The 24,603-nt window shown below is 43.3% G+C and overlaps 1 protein-coding gene across 3 annotated transcripts in view; it reads left to right on the top strand.

Annotated features, from left to right (window-relative positions):
* The window catches only part of FSTL5 (follistatin like 5), a 2,922,734-nt gene that overhangs the window by 575,764 nt on the left and 2,322,367 nt on the right, over positions 1-24,603 (top strand). For all 3 annotated transcript variants that reach the window (XR_011205485.1, XM_069243741.1, XM_069243729.1), the window contains exon 3: positions 5,176-5,209. Coding sequence is in view for 2 of the 3 variants with exons in the window: in XM_069243741.1 (XP_069099842.1) it covers positions 5,176-5,209 (34 nt within the window). In the remaining variant the exon portion in view is untranslated. The remainder of the gene's footprint in view (positions 1-5,175; positions 5,210-24,603) is intronic.

The raw sequence follows: 24,603 nt of genomic DNA, 5'->3' as shown, positions 1-24,603 counted from the left end.
GCAGCCGCCATTTCAGGGGCCCACATGGCTTCATTTACTACTGCGTCACACATAGCTAGGCCTACACTCAACAAACATACAGGAAGGGTTTTGTGAGTGGTGTAGTCTTGTGTGTAACTGTGGGTACATACCTCGAGGAATAGTGACTGGTTCTTCGCTGTTGTCCTTCGTAGGCACCGTCAGCTGGGACATATGAGAAGATGGCAGAATCCTCCGGTGTACGGACCGCTGGTGGACCTGTTGACAATGGAAGAAAGACATATCATCGTCACCTACCGGTTTGACCGTGCCACTTTCCAGGAACTATGTACCCAGTTGGAGCCAGACCTGATGTCACCGATCCGCCATCCGACTGGAATCCCCGCTGACGTGCAGGTGCTGTCAGTGCTCCATTTCCTTGCAAGTGGGTCTTTTCAGACAACAGTGGCCATGTCATCAGGGATGTCCCAGCCTATGTTTTCCACCGTGCTGTCCAGAGTGTTGTCTGCCCTGCTGAAACACGTAAGGAGATACATCATTTTCCCTCAGGTGGAGGATTTGCCTACAGTGAAGGGTGACTTCTATGCCCTTGGACATATCCCCAACGTCATAGGTGCCATTGATGGGACCCATGTAGCTCTGGTACCCCCCGCAGGAGTGAACAGGTGTACAGGAACAGGAAGAGTTATCATTCCATGAATGTCCAGATGGTCTGTTTGGCAGACCAGTACATCTCGCAGGTAAATGCTATGTTCCCTGGCTCAGGGCATGACACCTACATCCTGCGGAATAGTAGCATCCCTGATATGATGCCCATGGGCGGACTAGGAGGGTGATCGAACGCACCTTCGGACTCAGGTACCTCCATATGACAGGTGGATCCCTATTCTACTCACCGAAGAAGGTGTGCGACATCATCATCGCCTGCTCCATGCTCCATAATTTGGCTTTGCGACGCCAGGTGCCTTTTCTGCAGGAGGATGATCCAGATGACGGTGTTGTAGCAGCTGTGGAGTCTGTAGAGCCTGTGGACAGTGATGAGGATGAAGCTGAGGAAGAAGAAAACGACAACAGGGAGTCAGTCATACAGCAATATTTCCAGTGACACACAGGTTAGAACATTTTCTGATTTTACATTACATTCACTATCACACGTCTACCTCTATCCTGTTTGTCTATTTCAATCACAATTTGTTAACTGAGTTGTACCCTTCCATTACGGTTTCACAGGAGTGGTAACCTATGTGTCAACTGCTTGCATCCTTCAAGGGCTTGTGATGTGTGACATAGGTATGTTAGCCTTACAATGGTACAGCCATTATGACACTGTCATTGATAATACAAAATACAAAATCATAGACTGACTCCAGATTGTTTTGTGTTTCAAGGGTGTTTATTTAAGTTCTATTTTAAGTGCTAATTATTGGAGGGGGTGGTAAAATGGAGAGGGGGGATGGTGGAGGAATGTCCATGGCAGAGTCCAGTCTATTAGTCTCACAGGTGCACTTCCCATCTGGGCATAGGAAGTGGAGCTGGGGCAGTTCGAATATGGACAGGGTAACAAAGTGGGACAGTGGGAGGACAATCAGGGTGGTCTCATTTCCTGGTGGGGGTCTTGCCATCTTGCTCTGTCCTGGTCCTGGCTCTCAGGGACCGCTTGCGTGGTGGTTGTCCGTCTGCAGGAGGTGGGGTGCTGGTGTGGTGGTCCTGTGGCGGGCGTCCTGTCCACTAGCGCCGGCGGAGGTGGTGGGCAGTTCATCGTCCTGGCTAGTGTCAGGGGCCCCTTGGAGTGCCACGGTGTCCCTCAAGGTCTGCTGTATGTCCTTCAGCACCCCTACGATGGTGCCCAGGGCGGAGCTGATGGTTCTGAGCTCTTCCCTTGACCCCAAATACTGCTCCTCCTGCAGCCGCAGGGTCTCCTGCAACTTGTCCAGGACCGTGACCATCGTCTCCTGTGAGTGGTGGTACGCTCCCATGATGGAGGAGAGGGCCTCGTGGAGAGTTGGTTCCCTTGGCCTGTCCTCCCCCTGTCGCACAGCAGCCCTCGCAGTTCCCCTGTGTTCCTGGGCCTCCGTCCCCTGGACCATGTGCCCACTACCACTGCCCCCAGGTCCCTGTTGTTGTTGGGAGGGTGGGTTACCCTGGGTACCCTGTAGTGGTGGACACACCACTGATTGACCTGTCCTGGGTAGGGAGGTTTGGGCCCGCTGGGTGGGTGCTGTGCTGGTGTTACCAGAGGGTGGAAGGTCGGTGTTGGGCTGTGCCTGTGCAAGGGGAACCGACTGTCCTGAGGCCCACAATGGTCTGGGCTGGTCATCAAGATCCAGTAGGGCAGAGCTGCTCTCGTCACTGTGGGCCTCTTCTGGGGGTGGAGTGGTGTTGTCTGGACCCTCTGGTGTGGTGACGGTCCTTCGTGTTCCTGCAGGGGCATAAGATCATGATTATTGCATGTGTGTGTGTAATGGTGTGCAATGGGTGTCTGTGCGTGAACCCCAGTGCAAGCATTCCTGTGTGGGGGCTTGTTTGATGATGGTTGGGGGGGTGTTCTGGGTATGTGCAATGAGCATGCTTTGGTGAGGGGTGACCACGCTTAGTTGTGTCATGCAGGACTTGGTGTTGGGATGTGTGGTTTGTGTTATGGGTACATTAATGATGAGTTGTAGTGATAGGGGAGGGTGTGAGGGTGGGGGTGTGTGATAGCATGCAGGTAGGGTGGGGGATCTGATAGTTGAGATTTGACTTACCAGTGTCCCATCCTCCACCAACTCCTCTGAGGCCCTCAGGGTGCAGGATGGTCAAGACTTGCTCCTCCCATGTTGTCAGTTTTGGGGGAGGAGGTGGGGGTCCGCCGCCAGTCTGCTGTACCGCAATGTTGTGCCTGGAGACCGTGGAACGCACCTTCCCCCGTAGGTCGTTCCACCTCTTCCTGGTGTCCTCCCAATTTCTTGGGTGCTGTCCCACAGCGTTGACCCTGTCCACTATTCTTTGTCATAGCTCCATCTTCCTGGCTATTGATGTGTGCTGTACCTGTGAGCCAAATAGCTGTGGCTCTACCCGTACGATTCCCTCCACCATGACCCTGAGCTCCTCCTCGGAGAAGCGGGGGTGTCTTTGGCGTGCCATGGGGTGGTGAGTGTGATGTGTGGGGTGGTGTATGTGTTGATGAGTGTGGTGAGTGTAGTGGTGTGTGGTGTTTTGTGCGTGGAAAATGTGTGGGTGATGGTGTTGTGTGCCTCTGTGTGATGGGGTTGTCAATTGCTGTGCTGTCTCTCTGGCCTTCTTTCAGAATTTGTGGTTGTAGGGGTTCGTGGGTGATGTGGGTGTGTGTTTTATATAGTATTGGGTGTGTGGGAGTGTTGTTTGTATGTATATCAGGTGTGTGTATTTGGAATTGTCCAATGTGTTGGTGTTTTGGAGATGTGTGTGTATTTTGAGCGCGGCGGTGTGTACCGCCAATGGAATACCACGGTTGAAAGACCGCGTGGGTTCGTGGGTCGTAATAGCATGGGCGTGTTTCTGTTGGCGTAGAGGTGGAGAATTTGTTTCTGCCAGTTTATCACTGACCTTTGGTGTGGCGGTGTTGTGTGGGTGTCTGACTTTCGGCGGATTCCGAGATGTGTGTCATAATAGCTGTGGCGGTCTACCGCGGCCGCGGCGGTGTATTGGCGGTCTTCTGCATGGCGGTAAGCGACTTTTACCGCCAATGTTGTAATGACCACCAGTGTGTATGGTGGGGGGTAGAGGGCACAAGAGAGATGCATTTTTAAGTCCAGAGGAGAAGTGGAGTGAGATAGTGGAAAGGACTGATGGGAATGATGTGTTGTGAGTCACTAAAGAATATATGGCTTGCTATGAACATATGTGGTGCAATGCATTCAGTGGCTTCTGATGAGTCACTTGTCTGCTCAAGATACCTCAGTATGGAATAATACAGTGTGTTTGTTGATCAAAGTGTAATATATATTGCTGTAGAGCGTAAATGGCCTCTGAAAAATCATTCAGAACTAGGTGTTCCCTGTGTTAGAAGAAGGAATTTATTCCACCTTCACTTACATATTTAGTTTCAAATCTATTAAGAGGGGCATGGTGGAAAATAATTTGGCCATACCGAGTTCATGATCTAAACATGTAAAAATGTGCTGCAAAATGCTCTAATTGTGTCCATTCTTCCAAGAATTCCTTAAATTCAGACTGTTCCAAAATGTCTCCATGACTTGCTCTTGCTATTCTCAATACAAAGGCAAAGCTGATATTAAAAATTCTAATGGAGATCACTTTGTCACTCATTTCAACTTTGGCTTGTACACCAGATAAAACAATGATAACAGTAAAGAATATGCATTCATGCAACATATGAAGGTGTGTGTTTTATGTTGCTAGTCACAATTTGATTATGTGATTAAAATTGATTTAAAATCTCTACCTAGTGGGCAGAAGCATTTTAACGGTAGCAAACACTCCAATTCAGCATTTGCAAATATTAAAATGCTTTTTCTAGTAAACTAATCTCTTAGTAGGAGTCAGAACGTTTTTTTTTACTCCTAAAATGGTGTACCAATTTAGTATCCAGGGGCATGTTGTTGGTGTGCTTTCCAAATACTGTATCAGTAGCTAATTGATCAATGTTTTGCAATAGAAATCTGGCCACAAACATTGATGTTTTACCAACACTTACCTCTTTGTGAAGTTAAAAAAAGGTTTATTGAAGAGCAGACAGCTACCGCTTGAAAAAAGTAAACTTTTTTCTTAAAAAATGCTGTCTCATTTCCTTTAAGGAAAATGGATTGCACTAAAAAAAAGGTTTACATTACTGAAGAACAGTCCTGTAAGGTACTCCAATTAAGGTGAGACTTAATTTTCACACTATCAGATTATTAGTCATGAGATAAGTCTGATTACGATACACTACAACTCAGATTTTCAGCCACTGACCTCTCAGTACATAGGTTGATTCTTGAAAATATTTACTTGTTGCTAAAATGTTGGTTACAACTTGCAACCAGTATTGTGCAACCAGATATGCAAACATCTGGCCCTTAGTTATCAGAATATGGAGTGGAGTAGTAAATGCATTCTAAATGTGAAACATTACAAACTGGTATTGTTTGCTAAACAAAATGTTTCACTAAGTGTTGGTTGCATTTCTAACTGTAAGTTTTTATAAAATGGTTTACATTTTCTATATTTATTTTTCAGCAGGAAAAAAGTCAAGACAGTTTAAGAAGTAAAGGTAAGTTGCTCACTTGCATATTTTATATACGTCTTGAAGCAGCAACTACAAACAAAAGGTACGCTGAAGTATAGAAATCCACACAATACCAACGGTTATGATTTATAGTTTAAACTGAAAAAATAATTATTTTAGGATGTGTGCCTTCCGTAATCTTACCATGTTCTTTGTTATAAGTAAACTAGCAAAAAACTCCTGTAGAGATAAAAGCGTGGTTTTGCAATTGCAGTGTACAGAATAGCACTTATATATATTAGGCAAATTCTTCAAATACTTCACTTAGAGAGTTTGACTAACGGTTCTTCCCTGAAGAGTGGTTTGATACTGGACATGAGTTTTTTTGTAAATGCCATTGTTCCTTAACTTGTTTTTTATGAGCATGGTTTGAAAAAGAGGTCATGGCAAATTGATTGTATTTGAACAAGACTGCAAGGGCATTAAACTCAATTATTTGTGAACTATCATATAACAATGTCAAATTTCTGCTTTACATTTTGCCTTCAATGGAGATTTTCATACTGAAGACCATATATTTTGATGTGTTCCAGTAGAACCAGTTTTTAATGTTTCCTATTTTCAAAATGTTTTTAAGAAAGCCAGTATTATTCCTGGAGATGCATGCTAGTATTATATTGGATGGTTTTCTCCTGGCATAAATTAACCTATACAGAATATCCTATCCACTGGTTGAAAAATTATGCAGGATTAATGTTCTTTTCCACGTAACCATTTTTTTCTCAGCAACAAGTACATCAAACACATGGAAGGTGTTTTTTGGAATTTAACATGTTACTTTTCAGCTGACATTTTCACCTGACTATAACGTCTCTTTAAACTTGGCTCTTTTCAGTGAATGTCAAACGTTTTTTTAAAGTACAGAATCAATAGATTGTATATTATTTACAGTAATGTTTCATAACATAAGAGTAACACTGGGATACATAGAACCCTGTGTAAATTAGCAATGTTTTCAAGAAACAGCTGCCCATAGTATGTAAAAGGTAAACAACAGCTCCTGGATAAAAATGTATTCTGAAACCAATGTTTTAATAAAGGAAATGAAAGAAACAATTTTAAAACAGATCTGTTTTAATAATTATATTTAATGTAAAGGCTGTGTACAAGTTTTGTGTAAATCATGATGCACTCATTGTATGTTTGTATCACTTCTCCCTGAGCACTGAGCACTGAGCAAGTGATTTGCACATCACTGACACTTATGTGCTTGAAAATTATTTCATTAATTAAAACATTGCTTTTGGATACATTTGTTTATCCATGACCTGCTGTTCAACTATTATATATTGCGGATTGCTGTTTTTTAAAAACATTTGTTATTTAAAGTAAGGTAGACATACTGGATTTGTAAAATGGTGTGAACATCAAAAAATAAAAGGAAGGAATATTCGTGGTGTCAGAGGTTCAGCAGATAAATATATGTAAAGCAAATCTATTGGGTTTGTCAAAAAGATACCACAATAACTTATCAGTAACCATAATCCAATGTATTCTTTATAAATTCACAGATGCCAATTGTCAGTAATAATTATTGTCACAATTTCTTTTTAAATAAAAATAAAGCATTTTTATTCATGTGTTTGCATATATCTTCGACACTCTTCAGATCATAAAATGCAGCAATTAAATCAACCACTCCAGCTGACCTGAAGAGCATACAGCTCCAGTTTGGAGTTCCTGAAAAACGATGGCAAGCTCTCCTGGGGTCATGCATTTAAGGAGACAGGAGGCATACAGTTTTTTTAAAAACATTTCTGGGGGTGAGGGGTTGGCGCGCCCTGCAGCCCCCACAACACTTTTATGAATCAGTGGTCATAGTCCTGCCCCTACTAGGGGTTCCACAACAATTACAATGTTATCAACAAAGCCCACATAAGGAATTATGGGGTGCTTCCAAGATGGAGCAGTGGCTAATGCATGGCCTCGCTGATTCAATATGAAAGAAGCAAGGCCATGAGCAATTTTATTTTTCTTTTACCTGGTAATAGGAAGGTGCAAACAAAAAAGATATAGGCCCATATTTATACTTTTTTAGCGTCGCCTTTGCTTCATATTTTGATGCAAAAACGGCGCACACTTACAAAATATAATTGTATTTTGTAAGTGTGCGCCGCTTTTGTGTCAAAAAGCGATGAAAATGGGGTGCTAAAAAAAGTATAAAAATGGGCCATAAATTTATAGTTTGGGGTTATTTGAAGAGGCCGACTCCTGGGAGCACCTATTCAGAAATGAATTGTAAATTCACTCATCACACATATATGCCTATCATTTGTATAGGTTGAAGCATTTTAGGGATTCATAAAATCCTGCAAGAGATGAAAATCAATGCAAATTAGAAATTTGAAGTTGTAATCCTTGTCCTCTGTGCATACTTTGTCTGATAGTGTGAATGGTGAAAATAAGGCAAGGTGAAAATTTACAAAATCAAATCTGTCTTTCTACAGGAAGAGCATATTTTGCCCTTTGAGGAAGCTCTTTCACATCAAATTCTAAAATGTGAACCTGTTTCCTATCCTTTCTGACCACTGAAAGGCTCATGCTCCAGCTCCTTGAGGCACGTTTTTAAGGGAGATAGACATCTTGCAAAATGATTATGGATATCTACAAGCCTTTAGATTGTTTATAGTTTATTACCTTATGCAGGGCCTCCTTTTAAAAATGCTTCCTTTCCCACCTCTAATCATATAATATTTATAACTGACAAAAGAGCATAATGTTAAATTTTATACCATATCAAGTTCTATCTATTTGCAAAAGCCATCCATTTTCACTGTCAACATCTGACAGGTTCAGTGTAATCTCTGCTTGCAGATGAATTTTACACACCAAAGTCCAGGTCACCTCCACATCAACACATTAGATTTGTGACTCTCAGTGCCTGTGGCGTTCAAACTATATAAACATAATTACCAAAAAAGAGGTAGGATTGTAGGATACTATTAACTCACCACCTGGTAGTTGTGTGCCTTCAATTTTAGTTTCTGTTACTGATTCATTGAATTCATGGGTAGCAGTGTTCATTGAGTGATCTGCCAAATCAGTGTTAGTCCTCACTACAGGACAGAATCTTCCTGGACATGTGTCTGCTAATTGATCATTCAATGATTCATCTTGTGTGGTGAGTATTAGACTTTTCATCCTTGGTGTGGTCTCCCTTAACTTGTTGCCTCTGTTTCCAGGTTGTTGATGTGTGCTGGACTCTGATGTGCTGTTTCTGTTACTCTGGGGCACTTTACCACTGCTAACCAGTGCTAAAGAGCAAGTGCTCCTTTACAAAATGTGTATGTAATTGGTGTATCCATGATTGCCATATTTGATTTATTAGTTAGTCCCTAGTACAGTGCACTAGAGGTACCCAGGGCCTGTAAATCAAACGCTACTAGTGGGCCTGAAGCACTGGTTGTGCCACCCAAATAAGTAGCTCTGTAATCATACCTCAGACCGCCACTGCAGTGTCTGTGTGTGCAGCTTTAACTGTAAGTTCGACTTGGCAAGTGTGCCCACTTGCCAGGCCTAAACCTTCCCTTTTCTTACATGTAAGGCACCCCTAAGCTAGGACCTAGGTAGCCCCAAGGGCAGGGTGCAGTGTATGGTTAAGGTAGGACATATAGTAATGTGTTTTATATGTCCTGAGAGTGAAATACTGCTAAATTTGTTTTTCACTGTTGCAAGGCCTGTTCTTCTCATAGGTTAACATTGGGGCTACCTTTAAATATGATTAAAGTGTAGATTCCCTTTGGGAGCAGATGGACATGTGAATTTTGGGGTCTCTGAGTTCAGAATTTAAAAATACATTGTTTAGTAAAGTTGATTTTAAGATTGTGTGTTTGAAAATTCCACTTTTAGAAAATGAGCATTTTCTTCCTTATACCATTTCTGTGACTCTGCCTGTTTGTGGATTCCCTGTCTGGGTCAGTTTTGCAGTTAGGCTGGTTGCACCTCACACTAAACAGTGACACAAAGGGAGCTGGGGTGTAGCCTGCATATCCTGATGAGCCATCTGTGCTAGGAGGGAGGGTAGAAGTGGTCACTCACACCTGAAAGGACTGTGCCTGCCCTCACACAATGCAGTTCCATCCCCCTGGTGAGTGTCTGGGGCCTGGCCTGGACAAGGCAGGATTTCACATTCAAGAGACACTTTGCTTTGAAGTAGGCCTACTTCAAAGGAGAAATTTGGTATAAGAAGAACACCCAAAACCACAGACTTTAGAACACTTCTGGAAATGAAGAGGAACCTCTGCCTGGAGAAAAGCTGAGGAGCTGAGGAAGAAGAGCTGCCCTACCTATGACTGTGCTTTGTGGAGATATCCTGCAGTTGCTGCTTCTGCCAGAGTAAGAGTCCAAAGACTGGGCTTTCTGTGCCTTCCATCTTGTGAAGATCTCCAAAGGATTGATTTAGAGCTTACCTCCTGTTGTTGGAAGTCTCAGTGACAGCAAAGACTTCTCTCTGCCAGCACTCTACCCTCTGATGCCCATCCAGTGCCTGGGACCCTGAAAGGAGAAGCTGGCAGCCTAAGAGTAAGAAATCCATGCACAAAACGCCGTGCGGGGAAAAGATCGACGCAACTCTGATCCGCAGCTGGAAAATAAACACACCACTGAAAATCGCTGCTTGCCTGCAACGTGACCAAAGAATCGATGCACGGACCTGGAAAAATGACGCACAGCATCGCTGACGGAGGCTGCTGAGATCGCAACCCGTGCTGCGTGGTTTTCAGATTATCGTGCGGCTGGATTTCTGATGCAAGCACCGCTGGGCGTGCAAGGCATGCCTGAACCTGAGAGTGCTGACCGGATTGACGCATCGCTCTCCTGCGGAGAGAAGAAATGATGTACTCCGACCCAACGAAAGGAGAAACGACCCAAGGTCTTGCTCGTGAGTGAAATCGACGCATCGCAAGCCCTTTTTGATGCACACTTGTTGGTGCAGGGTTATTTTTGACGCACACAAGGTAAATTTTCACGCTAACAGTGTTAGTGTGTTTAAAACTACATGAAGACTGTTTTTGCTTTTTAATTGATAACTTGAGTTGTGTATTATGGGTTTTTGTCATTTTGGTCTTGTTTAGTTCAGATAAATATTTCCTATTTTTCTAAACCTGTGTTGTGTCATTTTTTTGTGTTTTCATTAAGTTACTGTGTGTGTTGGTACAAATACTTAACACCTAGCACTCTGAAGTTAAGCCTACTGCTCGTGCCAAGCTACCAAGGGGGTAAGCAGGGGTTAGCTGAGGGTGATTCCCTTTTACCCTGAGTAGAGTGAGGGTCCTTGCTTGGACAGGGGTAACATGACTGCCAACCAAATACCCCATATCTAACAATGAGCAATGTAGATAATGTATGACAAAGTACTGAGGCTTCGCCTCCTTAATGAAGCACTGTTAGTGAGATAGAGGGCTTTTTTATCCTCTTCAGCAGATCACGTAGAACAGAAATCTACTGATATAGTATGACTGGATCCTTGCTCTTAATTTGTTTTTTATAGTTTACCAATCCAATACTTTTAATTTCATAATTCTAATTGCTGGTGCTCTTACTTCAAGATCTTTCAATTAACCTTTAATAATAATACCAAAAAAATGTTTTCCCTATGTAGCAAATTAACATTATTTCCAAAGTAGAATAAACATCACAAATGAACATCATTTTTTTGGAGGAAAAACATGGGCATGCGATGATGTATACTTGTTAACTATACCAACAACTAAAAAAATGGAGCTGGATATGTGATTTTTATATCTTAATGTACACATGCTGGGCTTCTGCAATAAAGGCATAAGAAGAACATGCATTTAATAAAACGTTATTTACTTTTCAAAGCATACTATTATTAACCATCACATTGACTGTGGCTACGTATAATCAACAGTGACAGGTCATGTAGACATTTCAGAACAGGATGGTAGCTGGGAGGTAATAACATTATGACACCCTCTATAACATGAACAGAAATCTATTCTCAATCCAAATATTGTCTTCCTGGGCATTATTCATAAAGTTCAACTATATGCAATAATTGCAGAGCCAACCTTCAAAGAGATGAACGACTCCTAGTTAGTTGTGGCTCTTAGGATCAGTACATTTTCCTTCTGTAGCAGCTAGTTTCAGCTAGTTTCAACCTCAGATATCACTGAGACATGAGATAAGGTATGGAATAAGGTGACATAGGTGTTACTCATGCCCTTTCTGTAGACTAAATATCTCATCCACTAAGTTGTGCTCAATTTGTAATGCAATTTTAGGCAGTAATTTGCTAGATCCAGAGCCCAGCCATCCATCTGCAGTGAGGATACCTGCAGGGAAAATGCTGTGTATCCAGGCAGGATTTGCAAGGAATATCCCAATAGGTTAATTACAGTCTAGAGCTTCTGATAATGACATTGACTGCACTCTAGGGAAGTAGAATCAAAATGTGCTTCACTGCTGGGCCAACACCATGCCTGTAGGTACCACACTATTCTCCTCCTTATCGCTTGACAGGTACTTTTTACACCTTTTGATGGGTCCCCATTTATTGATATATAAATCAGTGTGGACCTTCTAGGAACATCATATAATCCATCAATTATTCTCAGACCCCTGCTATTTTTGACTACTGATGAATGAAGGAATTCTGGAATTCATTAACTTGAGTTACTAGGGATGGATGCTAGGAACACTTTGTATAATGCAATGATATTTAGACATGATTTTGTGAATCAGATTTAAGCACTGAGCATGTGTTGTCACCCACATAAAACTCAGAGTTGTTTTTTCTAAGTATATGCAATGTGAAGGGGTTCTATACATTTCAAACATTCCCCAAGAGTGATCTCCTACTTTGAGCACTATATGTTAAAAAAAGTCATAGTTCACTTTTTTCTTCAATTTGTGATGACACACAGACAATCTGTATATTGATACTATATTCAAACTAAACATAAAAAGCAGTTCTTCTTTAGAACCTGAACGAGGAAAACATGTTTACAGATTATTTCCAGTGTGATTTTGAGAGCTAGCAGAGCTGTTCTGAAGAAAACCTGGGGTTAGCAAAGGAGAGTCTGAGGGCCATTTGAGATGGTCTTCAGGCTAAGTGAATGCCTCATCAATCCGAAGAACATCTGAGGGACTTATAAGGCTGGCAGGGTGAGGCAAGTGGTTTACATGTGACAGCGGAGGTTTGTGAGGATCTGCTTAGGCTGTATATGGGCCACGAGTGGACATGTGAGGGTCAACTGAAGTCTCCTCGTGATTGTGAAAGAGGCAATTGGAGAATTGTAGGGCTTTTCTTGTTTTCTGTAGGATAGGGGAGGGTGGCATAGGGTTTACCTAGGGCAAATTGAGATCTCTGCGGAAAGGTAGAGGACAAGTGAATAGGTTTTGACAGACTCTGAACACTACTAGAGTGGGTATGAGCAATAAAAGTGTTTGCATTCTGAAAAGAACCAAGATATATACATTATACAGTGGGCACAGATATTTTAACAACGTTTTACGTGGTGTGCCTCTACTTCCATTAATTATTTTTCTCTAATTGCTTTGTTTAATCTTCATCTGAAATGGAAGCTTGAGTGAATCTGTTATTTCTCATTCTGCTTATCCTATTCCAGTCAGTAAAGGAGGTTTGTACTTTCCAGCAATACTATCTACCATCTAATGAGGCGTGAGGCGTGAATACTTCATTAGTCCTACTGGCCTAAACAAAGACACTTCAATAACCAAAGCTTAAATGCAAATTACGGTATGCACAAGACCATGTTTACTTTTTTTTTTACACCTTCTTGAAACACATTTTCTCTTTTGAAGTTTGTTTTTGAAAAAAAAATCTTTGTAAGAGTTTCACATCCAGACATTGGGCCTGATTACAACTTTGGCAGAGGGGGTTAATCCGCCCCAAATGTGACGGGTATCCCGCCCACTGTATTACGAGTTCCATAGGATATAATGGACTCGTAATACGGCGGGAGGGATATCTGTCACAATTGGGACGGATTAACCCCCTCCCCCAAAGTTGTAATCAGGCCCATTATGTTTGATGGAGCAATGATGGCGGTTCCTGCCAATGTATAGAGATATCCATGGGGCCAGCAAACACCTCTAAAGTTGACAGGTGAAGTAAAGGCATGGTGGCAGACAAATTCCTCCGTCACCTTGTCTGCCTTTACTCTGTCCAACAAACCCTAACTCAGGCCATAAGCGTCGTTATGAGGAGGGTATACTGTTGCAGCAAAGTTTCACACGTTGAACGTGAAAATGAAACACAAATTCCTGCTTCCCTCTTAAAGAATGAAAATAGGCTATGTTTGGCTATGCTCGGTAACATTTTAATCCTTGGACTTTTAAATCGTACTTCCTCCCCAACGTGCATGAGACGTAACTGCTTCCAGTTTTCCTAAACTATGTTTGTCGAAATAAAGTTCACCCAGTCAATAATAGATTTAGCAATTTAAATGTGAACCTCCCTTCTCCACACTCCATTGCAACATGCGACCTACTTTTGCTGGAGGATTTAATGTGATAAGTAGAAATGCAAAAGTATTCCAGTGCGTCATTGTTTGGGAAAAACGTGAAGTCCTTTCAGATGTTAATTCGCTCCATAATAAAAATCAAAATGTGTCCAAAATTGAACTGTATTTGTCTTTATTACACCCATATCTGACAGAAAATATGAGCTGGGTTAACTACAGTGACGTCTGGCTCCACAATGCAGATCTTCACTCGTTACTTTCACAATGCATGCGGGAGACTCTGGCAATAAAACAAGATGAAAAATGTAGGCGAGGCAATCTCGTGTGTGCCGTGGGTACAAACTGAGCAGCAGTCAATGAAGGTCCGCGGGCAGGAAGCTCTAAGATTTACAGTGCTAGCTTTTTACAAAACATCTGAAAATGAACAGTTCAGGAAAATGAAAGCTCTGACTAATTGCATGGCAGGTATCCAATACTATTTCACAGGAACAACAAACAACTGGTTACCTTTATAGTTTGAAATGAAAAACGGTCGCTTTGTCTTTATCTCAAAAGCCTTTCGAATGGACTACGTGCTTGGAAACCTGCACAAAAATGTGTTGTTTTTGGATGGTGGTATTTGCGCAAAAATTAACTCTACAGTCGGATGTGTGATAAATAGAAGAATGTGTAGATTTCCAAACTAGAGTTCTGTCTAAATGAAATTCCTTGTCTGAGGCAAACTCTGTTGTTATTCCCTCACCGTGGAGGTCCTTTCCGTCCAACCAGCCAAGTAGTATGTGGCCCATGCCGAATGACAAGACACGTGGGAAGAGACTTGAGCACTGTTCATTAAAATAAAAAAGCTTTGGACCCTATCTAGAGTTTGTCAGACAGGATACTGTGACAAATGCAGCAGATGGCCTGTCAGTTGTATTACAAGTGCACTGCACCCTATTAGCCTTTGACATTTGTATTACGATGGATGGGTTGTAGGCACATCTTGATGGATCATCATGTATGCCAAGCTCTAAACAAGGCCATCTCTATCTTCAAATCAAGTAGCATTTATGTTCCAGGGCACAGTGCCATTCTACAGTTTTGGTAAATGCGGGTGGATGGATAAAAGTCATCAGTTTGACCACCATCACTTCTACTAACCAATTCCTCCACTACCATTAGCGAAGCCATGCAGATGTACCAATCTAATTATAATCCTCATAATTTAGGTAGTGGGGCCACACTTATGTCAATGTACATCCATAATAGAAATAATGGTCAATCAGTATAATCATAATTGTATACTTGCCCACATAATAACTATCCATTCTTTGAGCCTAGGGGAGATGCTGACTAGATCCAGCTCACAATCGGACAGCCGATTTGGGCAAACTGCTGGTCCACCTTATTGTGAACATAGGTATTCCCCTACTCTGCACCAAAAACAGTTATATGTTGGGGGGATAACATGATTGATGTTGTCAAGCTTTCAGTATCCCTCAGGAGTACTCCTCAGAGGCACAACCAGGCCAATCTACCCCATAGTCCCCTGACTAAGTACTGTTTGGGTGAGACCACCTTTTAATTGCTTTTCTGCAGCGTAAACATGTGTTGCATCTTATGTAGTCTAGTGATACAATGAATTCTTAGTGGATAACTACACCCCGGATCACAAAGTCATATTCCTATACATGTAGCAGACTAAGGCCCTCATTCCGACCCTGGCGGTCCAAGACCGCCAGGGCCACGGGCAACGGAAGCACCGCCAACAGGCTGGCGGTGCTTCATTGCCCATTCTGACCGCAGCGGTAAAGCCGCGGTCAGAAAAGGGGATCCGGCGGTTTCCCGCCGGATTTCCCCTGGCTGGGCTAAACCTCCATGGCGGCGCTGCATGGGGATTTCGACCCCCTTCCCGCCAGCCTGTTTCTGGCGGTTTTTACCGCCAGGAACAGGATGGCGGGAACGGGTGTCGTGGGGCCCCTGGGGGCCCCTGCACTGCCCATGCCACTGGCATTGGCATTGCAGGGGCCCCCTAACAGGGCCCGAGCATGATTTTCACTGTCTGCATAGACATAGACAGTGAAAATCGCGACGGGTGCTACTGCACCCGTCGCACACCTGCAACACCGCCGGCTCCATTCGGAGCCGGCTTCTGTGTTGCAGGCCCTTTCCCGCTGGGCCGGCGGGCGCTCCCTTGGCGGGCGCCCGCCGGCCCGGCGGGAAAGTCAGAATGGCCCCCGCGGTCTTTGACCGCGGGCCGGCCATTTGGCGGTTCCCGCCAGGCGGGCAGCGACCGCCGCCCGCCCAGGTCAGAATGACCCTCTAAGTGCCTGATTCAGATCGTGAAGAATGGAATACTCTGTCACAAACGTGACTGATATCCCGTCCGCCTTATTACTATCAACATAGGATAATAATAAGTAGATAATAAGGTGGGCAGGATATCTGTCACATTTATGATGGAGTATTCCTCTCCGCCAGGATCTAAATCAAGCCTTATGTGGCTGAGTTATGCTATTCATTGAATTTGTGTTTGCATGTCATTTCTTGGCTAAGCATATTATCATAAGAAGATTATATGCAAGTTCCCATGTGAACTTGGAGTTCAAATTATCTCTGCTTTACATGAAAACTTTAGTATGATATGAACCAGCACAATTCTGTCTGTCATTTTACATATCTGCTCCTGTTTCGATTAGGGGAGATTGACCTACTGGGTCAACAAAGGCAAGAAACATGTTGACCATTTTTTAAGTGGCCCACTTTATAATACCATGCTTTGAATCCTTTTCTGTTTCTAACCTTATCATGGATTTCAATGATAGAATGATAGTAAATATCTTGGCTTTGGATATCCATGAATGATTTTAACACCTTTTGGCCCATTCTAGGTATGCTTTTGCAGTCCATAGAAAGTCTTCAGAGTGGATGTTTGGCATGTCAATGTGACTAGTGAACAAAGACAAATGTTTTTCTGCAAAGTGGGTATTGAACACATCATAGGTTTCCTGATCATGCTTAATCTCTCCTCAGTATTTGACACTGTCAACCTTCAAACATTAATATACCAAATAGAGACCTGCAGTGGTTCCCCTTCTGCCTTACTAGCAGTTCATACAAATGGAAACTTGAGGATCCTAGAAACTCCTCACCCCCGGAAGTGTCAAGCAGAGATCCTTCCTCTCTCCCACCGTTTTAAATTGTATATCAATAACATATTAAAATCTTATTTAGAGCTCAATCTTACAAAGGCAAAGTTCCTCCCATTTGCCATCAGTTACAAATATGCAGAGAACCAAGCATGGCTATCTGATATTAACTTTGATGGATTTAACTCTCAGCCGAAAAAGCTATACAAAAACACTTGCATCCATCCTCAACACAGACCTCCCCTTCAAGGAACATATCACCAAGTAGACTATGATGAAGTGTTTTCTGGCCTCCCCCCAGAACGAAGTGAAACCATTTATTCCAGAAACTGCTTTCAGAATGGCATTGCAATCCTGGTTCTGTCACACCTGGATGGAGGCAGGGCTCTCGTCAACAGCCTATCTGACACCACTAGGTACCCTGCAATGGAATTCTACATACCACAGAACATCTCATAAAGAGTATAAAGAAATTTCACCATTTCACCAGCCTCAGGAAATTACATTTGTTTCTTCTGCATTTTCACATGATCTTCAAGACTAGCTTAAGTATTTAAAAAAAACATCAGCCATGATATCATTACAAACCCTTCAAATAATCTAACCACCTCAAGTGGACATTTGCACATTGGAGACGAACATGTGCAAGGGAGATGAAAAATAACATCAGGTCTTCATCACCAATGCTCCCATCATATGAACAGCATTCCACTGACATCACAACTGATCCAATCATCCTGCAGTTTAAAAGTAGTGAAAGAATCACCTCTTCAAGGACTATTGCTCCCCACACACAACAAGAATCTTCCTGGACCTGCCACTATGGAAACGACCATACATGTCATTCAGGACACTGGCAGTGAAAAGCTGCAAATAACAGCATGTGTCGAGTTATAATTAGTAATGAGCAAGCTCTGTATGTTAGATATGTTTATGTTGAAAGACAAAGCGAGACGTAATATATGAAAAAACTTTAATTTGTGGGGCAAAAATGAGGTCATAAGGTAGACAACGTATAGCAATTAAAAGCAAAAGAGGTGTCTTCCTAGAACTAATGCTATGACAGCTAGAAATATGAAAACACTGAAAACACTGACAATGTAATTATTTATAATAAATAACCTATTTTGTGCAACGTGAGGTACCACTCGTAATAAGAAACTGATTTGATTAGAAGCTTTCAATTGAAAAGTGAAAAAACATGCATTGCTTTACTTTATATTGATGGAACAAAGTGTACGAAAAAAGGCACAGTGCTAGGATATGGCGAGCAGCTAAGCAGTAGCCGAGAGTTCCTTTATTATGGCCTGTACTGCAGAAGAGTGAGCATTGCCTCACTAGGAAATGTGCAGTCGGAGACCCCGCAGACCAATGGCTGTAGTGGTTTTGAAACTGGTATTCAATATATCAGATTTTCCATACCATATCATACACATGGTCACAGAGGCAAATAAGCTGTCAGGAGGTGCACTGACAGTGAGCCACATAAAAAGTGGTGCACTGTCAGTGCTCCCTGTGATGGCAGCCCTCTGGAAGGGCGAAAGACGGCCCCATGGACACCCCAGACATCCCGCTGCAGGCAGATGCAGTCACTCACTGCACTTGCCTGCAAGGGGATCTCTAATCCCCCCTAAAAGTGCAGGCTGCTTACCGCCTGCACTGTGAAACACGGAGCGGCTTCAAAGCAGCCGCTCTGTTTTTCACATGAATCAGCTGTCCTCATGGCAGAGCGAGTTCACGGCTGCCCTGGAGGTAAGCTAATTTATCCTAATACAGCACAATTTGCTTGTTCGCGGCAGGCGCACCTTTTAAAAGGTGCGCCCAGTTCAAAAAAAGAAAATGCTCTGTATCTGTTCTATGACCCTTGTAAGAAATGGGGTCTTTGGTTGGCAGTCAGGTTACCTCCTGTCCAAGCAAGGACCCTCACTCTAGTCAGGGTACAGGAAAATCACACTCAGTTAACCCCTGCTCACCCCCTTGGTAGCTTGGCACGAGCAGGCAGGCTTAACTCAGAGACAATGTGTTAAGTATTTGTACCAACATACACAGTAATACAGTGAACCACTACAAAATAACACAACACAGGTTTAGAAAAATAGTAAATATTTTATCTAAATAAACAACACCAAATATGATAAAGACCCACAATACACCATTAAAAATATAATCTTAGCCCTTAAAAACACAAAAATTGTACCTAGAGGGACAAATGCTGCAATTGGATGTTAAGCAGCATCGTGAAGGATTTGTTTTCTACAATGCGACACCACGGCGCTACTTATGGGGTTGCACGGACCCCATACAGTCCTTGGTAAAACAAGTAGAAAACAAGCTGGTGCATGAAGTCAGGGAGCGAGGCGTAGCTAGATCCGATGCAGCGTTGGTTGCCGTGCTACAGGGAAGAGAAGCAGGGGCGTCATGCAGCAGCATTGGGTCCTTACTGCAGAGTGGTGGAGGTGAGGCGGCGTCGGTTGAGAGGTGTCCGTCCCTTGGTACCTCCGGCAGAGACAAAGTCCACTGAAGTCATGATGCTCACAGGGTCGCGTTCACGTCACAGGGTCACAGGCACCGCAATGGAGCGGGTGTCACGAACGTCAGTGCTATGACACTCTGATGTCAGCGAAGTCGTGCAGGATCAGTGGCTGCAGTGATGCAAGGCCTGTGGATTCATTGGGGTTATCGCACTTCTGCTAGGTCCACGGCTTCAGGAGCAGGCAGCGTAGCGGGTTCTGTGTAGCGGCCTCCTTAGCGGAGTTGCACGGCATCGTCTGGTGTCGTTTCACAAGGTTCCCTCAAAAAATCAGTTCCAGGGGCCTAGGAACTGGAATGGCGCCATCTGGCAAGCTAGGGTCCACAGCATGTAAACTCAAAACTGGATGGTGAAGCCTTTGCTGACCCTGAGGCATCAAAACAGAGGCAAACTCTACTTCAAGCCCTTGGAAATACCTCTCAAGCAGGAATGCTTTCGCAGGCAGAAGCAGCAACTGCAGGATAGTCCAACAAATCATAGTCACAGGCAGGGACAGCACATTTCCTCAGCTCTTCAGCTCGTCTCCTTGGCAGAGGTTCCTCTTGATTCTGGAAGTGATCTAAAGTCTCGGGTTTTGGGTCCATTACTCATACCCCTTTCTGCCTTTGAAGTTGGCAAACTTCAATGGAAAGTCTCTGTTGTTCACAAGATCCTGCCTTGCCCAGACCAGGTCACAGACACACACCAGGGGGTCGGAGACTGCATTGTGTGAGGGCAGGCACAGTCCATTCAGGTGTGAGTGAACACTTCTCCCTTCACTCTAGCACAGATGACTCATCAGGATATGCAGGCTACACCCCAACACCCTTTGTTTCACTGGCTAGAGTAGATGCACAAACAGCGCAACTGTCAAACTCACCCAGACCAGGAATGCACAAACAGACAGAGTCACAGATGGTTTAAGCAAGAAAATGCCTAATTTCTAAAAGTGCCATTTTCAAAATAACAATCTAAAAAACTACTTCACTAAAAGATGTATTTGTGAATTGTGAGTTCAGAGACCCCAAATTCCATATTTCTATCTGCTCTCAAAGGGAATCTGCACTTTAATAATATTTAAAGGCAGCCCCCATGTTAACCTCTGAGTGATATAGGCCTTGTACAGTGTAAACCAAATTTGGCAGTATTTCACTGTTAGGACATGTAAATCACATCAGTATATGTCCCACCTTTAACATACACTGCACCCTGCCCATGGGGCTACCTAGAGCCTACCTTTGGGGTGCCTTACATGTATAAAAAGGGAAGGTTTAGGCCTTGCAAGTCGGTACACTTGCCAAGTTGAACCGGCAGTTTACAACTGCACCCCCAGACATTGCAGTAGCAGGTCTGAGCCATGTGTACAGGGCTACTCATGTGGGTGGCACAACATGTGCTGTAGGCCCACTAGAAGCATTTGAGTTACAGGCCCTGGGTACCTCTAGTGCACTTTACTAGGGACTCATTATTAAATCAAATATGCTAATCATGGAAAAGCTAATACATACAATTTCATATAAGGAGCATTTGCACTTTAGCACTGCTCAGCAGTGGTATAGTGCCCAGATAAAAAAACCCAGCAAAAACAGAGTCCAGCCCACAGAAATCAACCTGGGAAGTAGAGGCAAAAAGTTAGGGGAGACCACGCCAAGGATGCCAGGCCTAGCAGTGTGATGTTGGAATGCTTACATTGTTAGCTTCTTTTAGGTATTTAAGTTGAAGCATTTTTAAAAATAGCCTAAACTAAAGAACATGCCTTCCTATTTTCATAGAATATCTTCATGTCCTTAAGTAGAGATTGTTAAAGAAGAATTTTTTTCTCTTTATCATGTAGACAGCCTAAACTGAGAAGATGTTTTTAGTTGATATTCTTAAGTCAATATAAGTGCTGGTTAATATTATTGACCTTAACATTTGTTTTGTTTTTCAAAACCTTCTTGGGTTTTTAGGCCTTGATATTATTACATACAACCATTATCATACTGGGAGGGCAATGTTTAGTCTTTAGACTATGGTGGTCATTATGAGTCTGGCAGTCACGTGCCCACCACACTCCCGATGGCAGCGGTCCGAGCGCCACATGATGACCATTGCAGTTGTGCCGTGGTCTGCCAGCACCACCAGGATTAGTTATCCAAGCAGTCTGGCGGTTGTGGCAGTCCTAATTACAAACTCTTTCTCCGATAGCGATTCCATGGCGGTAACACCGCCATGAAAAGGCTTTGCAAAGAATGGGTGCAGGGGGCCCCAGCATCCTACAGCATTACCCCCAGCTCGATTATGAGCCGGAGACAATGCTGTAGGTTGTATCCCGCTAGGCCAGCGGGTAGAAACTCAGGTTTCTGCCCGCCGACCTAGCAGTAAACTGGTAATGGGCTCGGTGAGGAGTTAGCTACTTTGGTGGCAACTTCCCCGTCTGAAGTTCGGTGGACAGGCAAAACTGTCTCCCGAACTCGTAATCAGGCCCTATCTGTATGCTCTGCACATGGGTACTATAGCTATTCCAAACACAGACATATTGAAAGACTGCAGTGTAGCAGTTAAACAAATTGAAAAGAAAAGAAGAAGAGAGGATAACAGATTTCTACCAAGGCACAAATTACAACTTTAAGAGCACTGACAATAACTAGTTAGCAAGATATTGACACTTTAAGCCTTACATAACAATGTATCACACTAAACTGGCCGAGGTTCACATGCACATCAGGTTCAACAAAACATGCTTGTCAATGTACAAAAGCCTCAAATACTTTTCTTCTCCAAAATCAAAACCCTACAAATGTGTCACCCAAACACAAGAGCTGATATTTACTTTAACTGAATAAAAATATTCCTTTGTCTTGGATATACCATTTTGTGTGATTAACCAAACAGCCACGCATAGTGGATTTTTCTATAATATGTTGCAGTGCTCTCAGTACACAAAAATATAACTATATAATAAAGTAAATATGTTGAATTGAAAAGTGTTCATTTCTGACTTTCCCAAAGGAGGTTAAATATAGAATTAAGCAAATGGCTGAGGATTTTAATTATACAGTGTGATTATGTCACTAAGGAGAGATCTAATATATGCTGGAGCGATATCCCAAGTAAAAAGTGTTACGGTTGCAAAGAGAGTTTTCAAAGACAAAGTAGAGCAATCAGCGGCGGAGCCAACAGCATATTTTCAAATTAACCTTGCAAAAATAATATTTCAGTCCTTTAATTTTGTGCATGCATGTTTTCCTATCCCAACTTGTGGCTTCTTCATTGTGGTAAGGAGGCCGATGGAGTATAGAGGTCCTCTGTCTTTAGGTCTGGCATCATAGCACAGCCATCATCATACGTCATATGATCAAAAGAGAAACAACTTTCAGAAATATTACTGAGAGAGTAGCATATGAATCACATTTATGTTGGTTAACTGTAGCAAAGCATTTCATTTGGAAGAAATTCTGTTCCCACAGAAAAAGAGTGCTTGTACCACACTTTCTACCTTTTGAGAAAGCTTATGTTCAGTACAGCGGGGCTGTGTTGTTTATGGTGGCAGGCCAATGATCAGGACTATAAACCTTATTTGTTTGTTAAAAAAAGTTACAAGGTGGGCAGTAGCTTGATGTATTTTTTGTGAAAAGCATGAATAAAAGTGAATAAGAATTTAAGGTTGGATTATTACTACTCTCTATTAAAGCCTGCTGAGAGGTATATTGATACAGGAAATCTCTCAGGTTACCATAACAGACTGAGGGCCTGATTTAGAGTTTGGCAGAGGGGGTTACTCTGTCACAAACATGACGGATATCTCATCTGCCGTATTACAATTCTATTATGGCCCAAGGAACTTGCAATACTGTGGACGGGATATCCATCATTTTTGTGACGGAGTAACCCCCCTACCATCCTCCATAACAAGCCCAAAGTTTTGGTGTTGGTTACCCCTATGAATACATTATACCCCCTCGTGGGGAAAGGAGGTTTGCCCTGTAATACTCTTTGATAGGCCATCCTAGGAGACATAGGGGGTGGTAACCGCCGTGCGGCCGCACTCACGCAGCCCCCATTACGACATACCCACTGGCCCGGCGGGGATAAGGCCGCAACATAGGAGCCAGCTCCTAATGGAGCCGGCGGTGTTGCGGCCGTGCGACGGGTGCAGTTGCACCCGTCGCACTTTTCACTGTCTGCTATGCAGACAGTGAAAAGCTGGCCGGGGCCCTGTTAGGGGGCCTCTGAACTGCCCATGCCAGTGGCATGGGCAGTGCAGGGGCCCCCAGGGGCCCCAGGACACCCCTTACCGCCAGCCTCTTCCTGGCGGTGCAAACCGCCAGAAACAGGCTGGCGGCAAGCAGCGCTGCCCTGGCAGATTATCACCGCCGGGGCTAAAACGGCGGGAAACCGCCGGCCCCGGCGGTGCGACCGCGGCGCTTCCGCCGCGGTCGTAATAGGGCTGGAAGCACCGCCAGCCTGTTGGCGGTGCTTCCGTCCTTTAGTCAAAATGACCCCCATAGTATTCTTCTTTGCAAAAAAAAGCCAGTCAGTGGCAAAGCAATAAGTCAGTGACAAAGCAGTAAGCCTGATATATTCAGTGAGAAAAATTATGTCTGGAGTCATAGTGTGGGAAATTACCATCTTTGTGTGGTGTACTCCCAGATTTTTTCCTTGATTGTTTTTGCAGGCTGTGCAACTCTGTGCACTGTACCCCTACTAAACAGCGGTACATTTAATTTAACTGTAAGACTGTAGTATATGGAATAAACATATACCAAGGGCCTATAAGTTAAAGGTTGCAAGTAAAATGCAGCATCCATTACTTCATCCACTACAGTGATTCTGAAAACATGCCTCCTATAGCCAGGCTGTGCAGGTTTAAACTGAAAATTTACCTGTCAAAATCACCCCTTTTGCAAGGCCTAAACCTTAATTTTAAAAATGAATTGGTAATTCTTAGGTAGACCATACTGCCAATAAGGCAGGGCGCATAGTATTTAAATTGAGGACATGTACAAGTTTAGTGGTAAACATGACACTATGTTGAAAAGGCCAAAAAAGCTATTTTGACTGTGACTGGGATGAATGTGCCATACAATGCCATTGGGATACAGTATTTAAATGTAATAGTGGTTTCTCTGGCTAGGAAGCAGCTGTAAAGTTAAGTTTTAGGCATTTGGAAATATATATTACAATCCAATCTATTGGTGAAGTATGATTTGCTATACATATTTTGGAAAAGGTACTTTCAAAAAGTTACCTTTTTCCTGCCTAAAGTCTCTAAAAGCCCTTTTGCATGAGCTACAACAGTCACACAGGAGC

The sequence above is a fragment of the Pleurodeles waltl genome, chromosome 1_2, assembly GCF_031143425.1.
Source record: "Pleurodeles waltl isolate 20211129_DDA chromosome 1_2, aPleWal1.hap1.20221129, whole genome shotgun sequence".
In the NCBI taxonomy this organism is placed as follows: domain Eukaryota; kingdom Metazoa; phylum Chordata; class Amphibia; order Caudata; family Salamandridae; genus Pleurodeles; species Pleurodeles waltl.
The sequence above is the reverse complement of the archived record's forward strand: the minus strand, read 5'-3'. Positions and strand labels throughout refer to the sequence as shown.